This window comes from Electrophorus electricus, chromosome 14, assembly GCF_013358815.1.
Source record: "Electrophorus electricus isolate fEleEle1 chromosome 14, fEleEle1.pri, whole genome shotgun sequence".
NCBI classification, from domain to species: Eukaryota; Metazoa; Chordata; class Actinopteri; order Gymnotiformes; family Gymnotidae; genus Electrophorus; species Electrophorus electricus.
The window spans coordinates 17,972,134-17,986,150 of NC_049548.1; the positions used below are offsets into that span (position 1 = coordinate 17,972,134).

The 14,017-nt window shown below is 45.2% G+C and overlaps 1 protein-coding gene and 1 long non-coding RNA gene across 2 annotated transcripts in view; one reads left to right on the plus strand and one right to left on the minus strand.

The window, feature by feature from the left end:
- lrrc3ca (leucine rich repeat containing 3Ca) overlaps positions 1-8,283 on the plus strand; it is an 8,570-nt gene extending 287 nt beyond the window's left edge. The window contains exon 2 of the mRNA XM_027018625.2: positions 5,829-8,283. Coding sequence (XP_026874426.1) covers positions 5,910-6,710 — 801 coding nt within the window. The 5' untranslated portion in view covers positions 5,829-5,909 and the 3' untranslated portion in view covers positions 6,711-8,283. The remainder of the gene's footprint in view (positions 1-5,828) is intronic.
- Positions 8,284-12,060: 3,777 nt separating this feature from the next.
- Positions 12,061-13,502, minus strand: LOC113582702. The gene is made up of 3 exons (XR_003411184.2): positions 13,377-13,502; positions 13,150-13,281; positions 12,061-12,137 (listed from the first exon to the last, which is right to left on the minus strand). It is a non-coding gene; the product is annotated as an uncharacterized LOC113582702 (long non-coding RNA).
- Between the last annotated feature and the right edge of the window lie 515 nt (positions 13,503-14,017).

Below are 14,017 nucleotides of genomic sequence, written 5' to 3' on the forward strand. Positions count from 1 at the left end.
AAGAGCTCACTTTGTTCGGCATATTTTAACGTCGCCTTTTGCAGGAATAAGTTTTTTTTTTTGCAAAACCTTTATTGAACTTTGAATTCTGCAAACGCGGGACTCTGTGGGGTGATCGCCCCCCTCCCGCCTCCGCACCGCTTCCACGGCGTTACCGTAAACTTGGCTTTACATCGGCTTATAACGGGCTCTTTTTACCTATCATAATATTAATACATTAATTAATGTAGTTAATTAATTAAGTTAATTCATTAATTCATTAATCTAATACATATTAAACATAGGGCACGACTAGAAAGCCCGACGTCTATACATTATGACCAATTCTGCATTTACAATTATTACTATTGTTGTTGTTGTTATGTTATTGTTGTTTTTATTGGCAAAAATAACAACAACGCTTAGGTAAATACAAGTGATTTGTTTAGCGCAGGCGTAGTTTCCGTGAACCTCTGTGTTTTCTGCGAGTCGTAGACTCGAATTTCAAGTGTCTGAAGTGCCGTCGTATGTAAGATTTTGTGTAAATTGGGGACCTCCGTAAGTCCCGAAGGTCCTTGTTTTAGCCGTCTGCGTGAACCTAGTATTTCTGCAGAGTTGTTGTCTTGTTACTAAAGATAATTAGAATAGCATGCCTTCACAGTAAATGATTTAGCAATGGCATGATTACTGGTTTATTTCTAAAGTTTCCCATTCATTTCGGGCCATTGTCTTCAGAAAGGGCTATAGCCATGGGAATTGAGCTCAGATCCCGCTTGATATATCCACTGCTGTTTCGATATTGGCAGATCGATTTAGTGTCGGTGCTCTAGTCTGGCTAATAAAAGTGAATAATGAAGCTGCAGAGCTCTCTCGATCTTCTGTTTGTGTAATCTAAACAGAAGCGTTTAAAAGAACGGCCAAGACAGCATTATTGTTGTTGTTGTTGTTGTTGTGACTTTACATTGGGGTTACATGAATTAGCTGCTCTCGTCTGTACCTACGTGTCCTTTAATCGTTTGTGTCAAAATTCTTCATGTAGCCTGCTGCGAATGTAGAATTTAAAGTACCATAAGAAAGGAGGTTAGGCAGGCCCGCCTCGCTGAATCCATGGCATTTCATATGGTATATTAGATTAATTTCAGTATAGTAGGCATCTGTAGACATACATCTATGATCGTTAAGTCCACCTTGTAACCTACCGGATTTATGTTAGCAATACAGAGACGTCTAGTGGCTGTTGTACCCTGATGTTTGATTTACGCCTCTCTTACAGATTGTGCCTATTTGCTTCTATTTTACAATGCGTCTTGAGTCAATGATATCAATAACCTATTGGATTTACGTCTGTCAATACAGAGTATGTCTAAAAATAGCTGAATCTGCTCGCTTTGTGTTTATAAACTGGTTTATTCTCCTCGATGGCTCAGTTCGACTGATTCTCAAGATGACAGCCCATAGCGTTCAAAACTATAAAATCTATTGCGAAAGTCAGTTTCCGGCTTCGGTGGCCTCCGTCTGTAAGCGCCGTTAGTACCGCTGCCTGAACCAGTGACCTCCGTTTGACCGGGCAGCTAACATTGCAGAAGGAGATCGATACATGAGTGAAAGTTGGAGAGGTAGAGAGGGATCTTAGCAGAATGAAACGCACTTAAATGTACTGACAATTACTTAAAGCTCGTTTACAATCCGCCCGCCAAATAACAAACTGTTTTCCTTTAACAAGTTAAAGGAATACTCCAGCACTAAACCTTAAAAAAAAAAAAGCTTTTATTTAACGTTCAGAGTATTTATTGTTTGTTTTTTATCAGTGCTTGGAACAGACACCTAGATTTATGATTCCCTGTAATTATGCCATATGAAAGTCTATAGGACCTAATTTCATTGGATCTGTAACCCTAAGCATCTGACAAAGGAATCGTCCAGAAGCCATTTGAATCCACTCTGGATCCTTTAAAGAGCTGCACTCTAAGTTGGCACCTAGAGTCAAAACATTTACGTCCAAAAGCAGACCCAAACGTCCAAAGCAGATCAAAAATATCTGGACATCTTTCATTTATTTCCAGTTGAACATTTAGTCTAACTCTAATTTTCCTAACACTTTTCTTCCTGTTCTCTGTAATATTAGATAACACTTTAGTCTTCTTTGAATCAAAATATCAGATTGAGTTTTATTTTCACATTCTTACTATTGACTTTAAATGATACTGTTTTATCATCCAGTTTCCTGTCTGATCTGTTTTGCTTGCTGTTGAAAGTCCCACCCTCAAAGCCTGTGAGAGGTCGACAGGGCCCTCTGTGCTGACACCAAAAGTCACCCCGGAGACAAAGAGCTACATTACATCATCAGCTTTGTGCGTTCTGACGAGCATTAGTCATTACATCATCAGCATAATGTGTTCTGACAGGGTCAGTCGTGGAATCAGCATCAGATTGGTGTGTGTTTTTTATGAGCGTTAGTCATGAGAGCATCAGATTGGTGTGTGTTTTGATGGAGGTTATATTCTGTAAAGGGAAGTGGGGACAAGTGTCTCTGTACAAATCACTCAGGGTCCTCCAAGCAGGTTGGTGCTTGCATACTTGCAGTTCTCTTAATGCAAATAAATCCACATTGAAACTTTTACATTTGAATAATCCATTAGCATAATACTACTTAAAATGATTCTATTAAACAATACAGATATTTGTTGTATTGGTTATGTTGGCCATGGGTGATGAAACTTTGTCTCCAGAACACTCTCTTCTCCTACACGCACTTCCACCTGAGGCTTTTGGCCTTGTTTTTGCCCCTGTCAGCCTCTGTAACGCAAGCGTCTCTCCTCGGATTCTCTGGCTTCGTCTCTTCTGTATCTCTGGTCTGTTTTGGTATCTCCTCTGGTCTGTATTGGTATCTCCTCTGGTCTGTATTGTTATCTCCTCTGGTCTGTACTGGTATCTCCTCTGGTTTGTATTGTTATTTCCTCTGGTCTGTACCGGTATCTCTGGTCTGTATTGGTATCTCCTCTGGTCTGTATTGGCATCTCTGGTCTGTATTGGTATCTCTTCTTGTCTGTATTGTTATCTCCTCTGGTCTGTACTGGTATCTCCTCTGGTTTGTATTGTTATTTCCTCTGGTCTGTACCGGTATCGCTGGTCTGTATTGGTATCTCCTTTGGTCTGTATTGGTGTCTCCTCTGGTCTGTACTGGTATCTCTTGTCTGTAATGGTATCTCCTCTGGTCTGTATTGGTATCTCCTCTGGTCTGTACTGGTATCTCCTCTGGTTTGTATTGTTATCTCCTCTGGTCTGTACTGGTATCTCTGGTCTGTATTGGTATCCCCTCTGGTCTGTATTGGTATCTCCTCTGGTTTGTATTGTTATCTCCTCTGGTCTGTACTGGTATCTCTGGTCTATATTGGTATCTCCTCTGGTCTGTATTGGTATCTCCTCTGGTCTCTATTTGTATCTCCTCTGGTCTGTACTGGTATCTCCTCTGGTCTGTATTGGTATCTCCTCTGGCCATGTCTGTGTCTTTTATACCTCCTCATTCTCAGCCTGCGTGTTTTGTAGTCCTTGGTCTGTTTTCTCTCTCTCTCTCTCTCTCTCTCTCTCTCTCTCTCTCTCTCTCTCTCTCTCTCTCTCTCACCCTATGAAGCTAGCCCACACTATCACTTGTAAGAAATGTCATAACAGCAACCCGTTATGTATTCATGAGAGTTGTCGAGTGGGATGATGTTACCTTTGAATTTACACGGTCCCTCCTCGCCGCACCTTGACCTTGTGACCCCAATGCCACTCCCACCCTCACCCGGAGGGGCGGGTAAACCTAATCCCTCTGATTTAGCAAACTGCCACAATACGGTTCCATACAGTGCTGCTGGAACTATGTCTGGCTGTTTCGGAAAACAAGAAATGATAAACATCTTGGCCTGTTTCCTAGCGGACCTTTGGCAGCGGGTGATATATTAGACCGTAAAAAGCTTTAAGGTCTAGCCCCTGCATCTCTCTCTCTCACTCTGTCTCTCTCTCTCTCTCTAGCCCTCTCTCCTGTTCTCTGTCTCTGTCTCTCTCCCACCTCCTCAGACTTCATTACAGGGCCCATTTCCCTGGCATTTCGTCAACTGCTGTGGTACAGTGTTTCATTAGCCTCCCTAAACACACAGTGCCCTGCTTTAGACAGCACACCCCCCATTGTTATACAACGCTAAGAGGTACTTAGAGATCGATTTCATTTTTAACTTGCGTAAGCCCGTATTGTCAGGTCCACATACATTTTTCTTTTTGACAGATGACTCTGTAAGCATGCAAAAAAACATGCTGTGCTCCATTGTTCTTCCTTGGTGGGCCTGGTGGTAGAGTGCGACTTTTTGGCCTACTATTTTAGGACGTGGGAACAGGGACTGATACTTTATATTTTGGTCTCACCTGAGACCAGCATTGCTTATTTTCATAGTATATTTAATATTAATAATGGAGTGGAAGAAAGGGCTCTTAGACTGTGGTAAAAGCGGCTAACACAAAATGTGTGTGTTACTTGTCAGCTTGAGGAGGCTTACCTAGTGGGATTTGTAAGAGGATAGTCGGTGTTGTGTGTTCTTTGAGTATTAATGAGCTAAGGTTGGAGCAGCTGTCTTCTGAGGCTAAAGGCTGAAAAGAAAGCGTAAAAGAGCACAGAGACGCGAGCTCCGTACTCCTGTGAAGTCAGCAGACGCACGGCTGCAGTGCCCGGAGCCACTCTTGCAAAAACACACAGCGTCGGGCTCCTGACGAATGCGGAGTCGCATTAACGTTCCTCACGGGGCATGACCAATCACAGAGTCTGGAACCTGTTTCCTCAACCGCTCTCAGACCTGAGATGACAGTGGAGAGTGAAAATGGAAAACAGGCCCCTTTGATGTTCTTACGTTACATTCATTTCTTATATTCCCCCATGTCAGAGTGAGTGCCCAGGCAAAAACTATTGTTTATGGCACCTGCCAGGACATGTCACCTCTGGGTAATAATATCTTTGAAGTCATGCATGAGGCCAGCACAACAGACGTCACCACAGTCTTACATTCACAGGAGGAAACTGGCAGTTGATACAGTTCATAGCAACAAAGATGGAAGTTCTCTTCATGTTTTGATGGATGGATGGATGTTCTTCTCGAAATTCTTGAAATTCGTGCCCCAGACCAGCTGTGGCTGTGGAATAAAGCAGGGAGAAAGTGAGACAGATACAGAGGATAGAGAAAATGAGAGAGGTGGAGAGAGAGAGAGAGGAAGAGGGAGATGGGGAGAAAGAGAGAGAGAGAGGGAGATGGGGAGAAAGAGAGAGAGAGCGGGAGAGGGAGATGGGGAGAAAGAGAGAGAGAGAACCCCCCATTGCTTGCAGCAATTAGAGCAGCTAGTCCCCATCTGCGCATGAAATAACACACTCCAGTCTGCAGGACATTTCAACCATCCATCAGCAGCTTGTTATTCTGTGTGTGTGTGTGTGTGTGTGTGTGTGTGTGTGTGTGTGTGTGTGTGTGTGTGTGTGTGTGTGTGTGTGTGCGTATGTACATGTGTGCTGGTAGGTATAAGAGATGTAATTTATTCTCTGTTAATTAGAGGCCAATCGAAGTAGGTTATGTACACACACACACACATCAAAAGGAATCCAAGAGTGCCTGGTGGAATAACTAGGAAAATGCATTATAGCCTTGCCAGCCTGCAGAGGTGGACAAACAATGAATGGTCGGCACTGATGGAAATTCATGATGGTAGAAGCACCAAGTAAAACAGATGGAAAGTAGCAAACTGCGTCGTCAGATAAAGTGACATATTGGGCCGGTGTTCACTGAACCACTGCTTTCCCTGTTAATACGTCCCGTTCTCGTTTCTCTTCCCAGGCTTCCCAGCTGTAGGGGAGGTTAACGCTCCATACCTCCCAACAGGTGATGCCCTGAAGGGAGTATGTCCCCTGTCTTACCATGCCACTGCTGTGCTATTGGCTGCTGCGACACTCTGTGGTCATGTGCCTTCTGCTGCACAGCCTGGTGCTGATGACGCTCTGCCTCCACCACGCAGCTACGTCCTGCTCGAAGCGCTGCTACTGCTCCGAGAGTGAGGGCCCGTCCGGGGGAAAGACCACACGCTGCAGCAACCTGCGCCTCACCGAGGTCCCACGGGACATCCCCAACGACACGCAACGCCTCTACCTGGACTACAACCTGCTGACCAGCATCCCCGCCAGTGCCTTCCAGGACCTGCCCCTGCTGGCCGAGCTCGACCTGTCCCACAACGAGCTGGCCCTGCTGGAGCCCGGGGCCTTCCAGGGCCTGGCTGGCTCTCTCCTGTTCCTGGACCTGTCCTCCAACCAGCTGTCCACGCTGGACCCCGATGCCTTTGAAGGCGTGCGGGCCCGTTCCAACCTGACGGGCAACCCCTGGCACTGCGACTGCCGGCTTCAGACGGCGCTGCCGCAGCTCGACCTCGAACCCGTGTCCCTCACGGGCATCGTGTGCCAGACAGCGGAGCCCGACGACTCCGATGCCAAAGGTGTGCCTTTCCTGCTAGCCAAAGACCTGGACCTGTGCGTGGTGCTCAAAAAGACCACAGACGTGGCCATGCTGGTAACCATGTTCGGCTGGTTCACCATGGTCATCTCCTACCTGGTCTATTACGTTCGCCACAACCAGGAGGACGCCAGGCGTCACCTGGAATATCTCAAGTCTCTGCCCAGCAGGCAAGGCAAGTCTGAGGAGTCTTCCACCATCAGCACTGTGGTTTAAGCCAACCACATGCTTATCGCTAACGGAGGAAACTCCTCAGGCTCCCGCTAGGCAATGGGGATGTTTGGCATCACAAAAAGCTGTGCTAGAGTCAGAGCTGCTATACGGTAGCGGGCCAGTAAAAAAGGACTGATGTTTCTAGAGAGGGGCGGGGCTTGGTGGGCCACCAATCCTCAACCACTCACACTCTAAGGCTCACTTCAGTTTAGCAGGTCAGCAAGTCAAAGTAACCCGGCTCAGCGGCCTCGTAAGGGGGCCAGAAGAAGCCGGCCGCCAGCCTGGAGCTCAGGTCTTGGGGTGAGCAAAGTCCACGGTCAGAGAGAGCTGAGACAGTTCGTCCTCCAGGACTGGCGGTGCGACTGCAGAGACGCAAAGGCCATCTAATCTTATCCACGTGAATAATTGATCCAGAGCTGGGTGGCCTGGCGCCCCACACTGGCTGAGCAGCATGACTGCGCCGGACACTTTTTAAAGGAGTAGCTGTTGTTTCTTTCTTCTTCCTCCCAGCTAGGTCTTTTTTTAGGAAGTTGCCCCATTTAGATGCAAGAGCATGCAGCACTCCCGTTCCGTCAGAATATTAACAAGCGAAATCTGGGAGTACGTCTCTGCAGACCGAAGCCACATCTTATAACAGAGCCATGTGTAAACCCACATACCTGTCATTTCTGCAGGCATTCCCAACAAGCATAGTACTGTAAGATTTTAGAATATAAAGATATGCTTTATTTTTGTCCCGAGTCACAGAACTAATGATGTAGAAATGAAACCAGAGCAAACCTTCATCGTTTTAGGGTTCTCTAGGGTTTAGCATAATATTTTTATTCTTAGCTTGATTGACAGTAGGTCCGCACCCTCACCCCTCCACACCCCCCCTCTCCCCCTTCCACACCCCCCCTCTCCCCCTTCCACACACTGCAACTCTGTCCCCTGCCCCCTCCTCACCCTTCAGCTCCGCCCCTCACCCCCAGCTCCGCCCCTTCTCTAGCTTGAGACGGGGCACTGCATACCTAAACGTAACTCCCATGCTAATCCTTGCTCGACTGCAGCGTCGGACTTTCGAATAAGTGCAGCCAACGTGTCGAGTCTCGTACACAAATCTGATTCAAAACTCATGAGCAGTGGCTTGTGAAACGGAATTTTTGTGTGAGGCATCTTACACTCGCCGTGGGTTCTCTGCACCTGAATGATAAGGGCCTCTTTTTAAAATGAAAACTACTCATGCAGTATTGGAGTCTGCATTATTTAAGGGGTTTGACAGATGTAAGGAACTGTCACAAATGTTTCCCTCTAAAGCTTTTCTGCAGATTAATACACTGGTATGTAAAACTATTTTTTAGGTTTATGAAGAGCTGCATAAACATTTCATCATTATCCTGTTAAGAACTACACAATCCCAAGAACTATGGTTTTTATTAGTAGTAGCATTATTACTATTATTACTATTACAGATGCATTTTTACATTGTAGCTATACATTTTGGTTTCTTCCAAATACCGTATTCAGGATGCACTCTAATGGAAAAATCGAACACTGATGTAATCACACTTTATTAAAGATACTGTAACACACTAAAGGTTATCAGTTTGGTACTGTGGCCTTTCAGAGGTCAGTGAGAGAGTTTTCCTGTGAAAGAATTCCTGTTGAGAAAACTTTTCCTTTGTTGTCCCAGTGATTTTTACACTCAAAGCAACACACACACACACACACACGCACACACAGACTTCCGCGCTGGCTTAGAACTGGGAATAAAGCTGTGAATGCCATGCTGGAGCTGTTAACACACAAACACAGATCCAGTAAATATGAATAGAACTGCTGAGACAGAACACTGATACTGGGCAGGCAGGGAGAAATGAAATAAATATGCTTATATTGTAGAACACAGTCCATGTGCCACATGCTTATATTAATAGAATAAAGTCAGGCCATATGCTTTAGTATTTAAATGTCAAAAATAATTGACATTTTATCCCTTTTAACACAATCTTTCTACACTATTTAATCCAGTGGCATATATTAATTAGGTAATCAGAGAAAGTACTACCTTGCAGTAGTTAGGGAATAGACCAAAATACAATCCAAACACTCAATCATCACAGTTCTCATGATGTGAAGACTTTATAGTCATGGTATGTGGTCTATAGTAATTACATTTGCCTGATGCTTTAATGCAAAGCAACTTACAAATTTGACTGAACACAGCATGAGTAGTTGGGGGTTAAGGGCCTTGTTGATGAGCCCATTAGCAGCAACTGGGCAGCAGTAGGACTCAAACAGACAAGCTTCTAACTACTAGGCATCTATCTTAACCACTGAGCTACTACTTCCCCAAGCCTGACTGTAATCGGTGACTGTAATAAGTGTTTTGTGCAGAAGAAGCTGGGCAGGGCAATAGCAGGGAGTGGGGCAATAGCAATAGGCAGAGCAGTAGGGGCGGGGCAGTAGCGGTAGCTGTGACTGGTGATGTTGCAGGTGTGGAATGGGCGTGGCAACACTTAGGCCCAATCAGGAATAAAGTGGCCAGCCATATTTTTTTGGGACAGTACCACTAAACCACACCCACTACAGCCTGACACTTATACAACCAGCAGTATCTGTCATTCCATTCAGATAATTCAGTCATAGGTAACTATGACTCCTGTTCCAGAATCATTCTGTAACTCCTAGAACTCTCATTCTTCGCTCTTTTAAACACATACCTTTCATATCAGTTTCAGTGTAGTTGCAGAATAATTCATGGCAGTTACTGAATAACATGCCTTAAGATTAACAACTAAATAATCACGTAGTTGAAGAGGTTAAAGAAACAAATTGCAGTGGAAGGACAAGCAGGATTCTGAAAAAACAAGTTTAACACAGACCTCTTTGTGTTCTTGAATATGTGTTCAGAAACCATGTCCTGCCCCTGGCACATGACTGGTTGGCTCTGTCAGCAGTGCCATCCAATACGGGCAATGCCAGCTCCCCCTGAAACCAGAAGCTCCCTTCTAAAAGTTTTAGGATAACATTGTGTTGGAAGTGTTTTTATAATGCATAGAGGTGTATTACACAATGTACCTGTACTGTGTTATAATGTGGCTGATTGTCACCAGAGAAGGTTTACTCTTTCTGAGCCTGGGCACCCGCCTGGAGTCAGCTACAGCTTCGGATGCCTTTGAATGCCCTAAATACTCTTTGACCTCCCGTTGCTTGCCATAGCAACCACTCAGAGTGTTGGCGGGTCTGTCAGGACATCAGTCCAGGCTACTCCAAAGAGCCTCATTTTGGCGGCTCAGCAGCAGGTCTACGGACGCTTCAACATCACAGACCTCTCGTAATTAAACCTGCCTGAGGTGTGCTGACATTTAGTGTTGTTGTTGTTGTTGTTTTTTAGCTTGAAGTGATGACATCATACATCCAATGTGGCTCGCCATCCGAGATCCAAGAAACAAAAGTGTTTGCAGTTTGACTGAAAAAGCTGGGAACAATAAACCATGACCTACTCCAGCTATTGCGCCCCAAATAGAACCACTTACATGCACCAGAGTTCGTAAGAAAAGGAGCTAAGTGCTTGTGTATCAGAGATCACTCAGGGGACAATAAATGGAAGGCAATGGGTATGTAATTGATGGGGAGAACGAATCTTGAAAAGGGTTCAGGCAGCGTTTGTCAGCTTCTGCTCGGGTGAGTGTACAGACAGGACTGTTGCTGGGAGAAAATACAAGCTGGCATGCATTTACCAAAATTATGATGAACCACGGCCTCTGACCTTTAGTGTGAGAGCCTGACAGTATTCGGGGGTGAAAAGACGGGCTCTGCACGCTCAGAGGCACTTACCCCAGGGGCAGGGATTTCTACTCTCACACACAGCCCAACTGCCCCAATGCCTTGTGCAGGTTACCCTTGTCCTGATTATGCTAAGTCTGGGTGTATTCTATGCAATCTGGGGGCTTGTAAGAGCTTAGGACGTTGCTCTAAAGATTTCTCCATTCTCTCCAGAGATAGTGCACAAGAAAAGAGTGTGCTCATGCCAAGATCATGGGTTCAAATCCTGGGCAACCCACACACTGTTGTATAGATTAACATGTGTGAGTTGCTCTGGGTAGTAGTGCTGGTGAGATGTTGAAAAATATCCTTTTCAGTGCATCCCTACAGCGCTAAGAAATCTTTGTAGTATTAGTACGATCGTGCTTCTTGGCTTGGCTAAGTTTCCTACGTGGTTATCACAGAAATAAGTGCAAGATTTCCTCTGCCAAAAACTGCACTGAGAGCACATCCTTGTCAAATAAATGGTTTCATCGTTAGATGCTCTGGCTATGACCTTTCTTTGACCTTCTCATCCTTGTTTCTTTTTTTCTATCTTCACATCGACTTTTCTCGCCTGCCAGTTTATTTTAAGAACTTCAAATCCAGTCATTTCCTCTCCATCTCCCTTTCTGTTCCTTCATTCTCAGTGTATCTTCTCATTTTTGCTCAGCTCTTCCTAAAGTGCTTACCAACATAACTGTATTTCTATAAGGATTATAAAAATCTTGTAATTGTATTTCCTCTTCCGACACGACGGCCCTGAAAACAATTGACAGGCGTGCGCTACCCCAATCAACACACACAATGGCCCTCTGATGTCTTTTCACAATATTAAACCATTTACCAAACAGCGCTGTTGAGCATGCCGAAATGATAACAATTCAGTTATGTGCACATCCTCGGGTGTTTTGCAGCATGTAGCATGCATGCAGCTCGAAACGTTAGACAGCAAGGGGCATATGAAGGGTGGGAGCTCAGAAACCAAGTCACAGGAATCACAAGTGGCTTTTATAAGCATGATTACTCTCCGGGGAAGCGTCGAGTTAGTTCAGAGCAAGAGCGTTCGCCGCATAACTGCGAAAAACAACACTCCACACCTGTGTGGCGGCAGGCGGCTAGCCGTGTGGCGCGTGAGGTGGACGTGTGCTGAAGCACCAAGCGCTTGAGATGGTAGCTCAGAGCAAACAGAGCCGCACATGATGAGTGAGAGGTTCAGCACTACTGAAATATAGATGGTAAACCTTCCTTCACTGACATCTCACTCTCTAGTGCGTGCACACACACGTGCATGCACACACAGTGATACAGCTAGAAGCATAGTAAGTAAAAGATGTGCATATGTGAAACAGCTCAAATGTAGGAGGGTAATTCCTAAGGTAAGTAATCACGTACACACACACAAACACATGCATGCACACATAGTCTTGATTTTGCCAACATCTATTACTGTAGCTGCATAACGGCAATATCTAACCTTTACGATGACCTTGTCGATGTATTGAAACAATATATCAAGAACATATTTCGGTTTTTTTGGTTTTCAGACAAAAACTCCAAACTGCCCCTTTGGAAAATATCCTCACAAGGCTTTTCAAATTCCCTCAAAATGTTCACGTTTTACAGTCATACTACAAACCTTACCTTACCACACACACACACACACACACACACACACACACACACACACACAGAGGGAGGGAGAGAGGGAGAGAGAGAGAGAGAGAGAGAGAGAGAGAGAGAGAGAGAGAGAGAGAGAGAGAGAGAGAGAGAGAGAGAGAAATAGAAAAATATTAGAGAGTAAAACAGATACACAGGAACTAAACTAAACTGAAATGTTAGTCTTGAACACAGCCAGCTCTTCACTATGTACCATATACATGAGAAAACTGAGAAACATGAGAAAACTGAGAAAACATGAATGAAAAAGAACCTTGCAGACAGAATCAACCAACTGTGGTTGAAGGAGTAAATATTTACAGTTATGAATTGAAAATGAAAAAAAGAAAAGCATTCGTACATTTTCCATATTTATATTTTGAGCACAATTCTAATAATTCTAATAAAGGTTACTTAACTCCCCCCCCACACACACACATACACACACATACACAATCACAACCAAACACTCAGGAATTATGCACATCTTGGAGTTGTGGCCAAGGGACATTAGTGTCTGTTCCAGTCAGCTCAATGGAAATGTAAGTGTGTGTGTGTGTGTGTGTGTGTGTGTATGTGTGTGTGTGTGTGTGTGTGTGTTTGTCTGTGTGGGGGAAGAAGATGGTATGACAGGTAATGTTATACCCTGGTGCTAAATACACACCTGTTGCAGTTCCATTTACATCTTAGACCAGCTCACCTTGCAAAGGATGGAACTGTGTATGTGGTGGGGGGGGGGGGGGGGTCAGTGAGTGGCTATTAGAATGACTCTCTAAGAACATCATGTCTCTTTCTCCGTCTCATTCACTCACTCCTCACTCACTCACTCACTCACACACACACACACACACACACACACACACACACACACACACACACACGCGCTCCGTGTATTCATTCACCCTCATCCTTGTCATGTCTCAGTAACGTTCATGTTGTCATGACCAACAATGCCCCCTGCTGGCTGCTCTCAGCAATAAAACTCTTCGCAACTCACTCCAGGTTTCAGGAAGTCCTCATATATGTGGTCACGCTTTCATTATGAGCCGGTTTGTGCCACTGGCGCAGCAGAGAGGAATCCAGCAGAGAAAGAGGAGAGGCTGGAACGTCACTGTCAGTCTGCGGTTGTCTATCACAAAGCAGAGAGTTTGCGCTGATTTCCGGGACTCATTGGGCGCGGAGCGTGTGTTCGGTCTCCCAAAAGCCTCGCGAGCCGCAACTTACCTGCAGACTGCAGAAAATATCCAAGCGTTCTCACACACGAGCCTTCCAAAGCTGACACACACGGCAACGCTCGTTGCCATAGAAACTGGGGTTCCTCTTCCTGTTTTCGTGTTCTGCCCATCTTGGCTTCCTTTGAAGAGAAGTATTTCATAAAAAGCCTATATCACACACTCATTTACTGACACACACATTGACTCACTCTCTCTCTCTCTCTCTCTGTCACACAGAGAGAGAGAGAGAGAGAGAGAGAGAGAGAGAGAGAGAGAGAGAGAGAGAGAGAGAGAGAGAGAAAAAGCAATCATAACGGCAGCGAACAATAGTAGCATTACGAGTGTTGGATTTGCTGCTCTCTGCTGGCAGCACCGCCTGCCAGTGTAAGTTGCGCACACTTGTGCTGGACGGGTATGGAGAGGCTGCGCACACTGTTTGGGGGTCGTCTTTCGCCTCCACCAATGAACTCAACTCGACTAAAGCCTGCGCACATGTGCCGGTCCACCTGCTAGGCCGGATCACTAAAAAATACACACGACAGTTTCGCCAGTTTTTTTGCGCTTTGTGTTAATACGTTCGGCACCGGTTGATTTCTGGAGGTCCTGACTCAGGCGCCGATTCAGCTGTCGCTAAAACACTGGAGCCTAAAT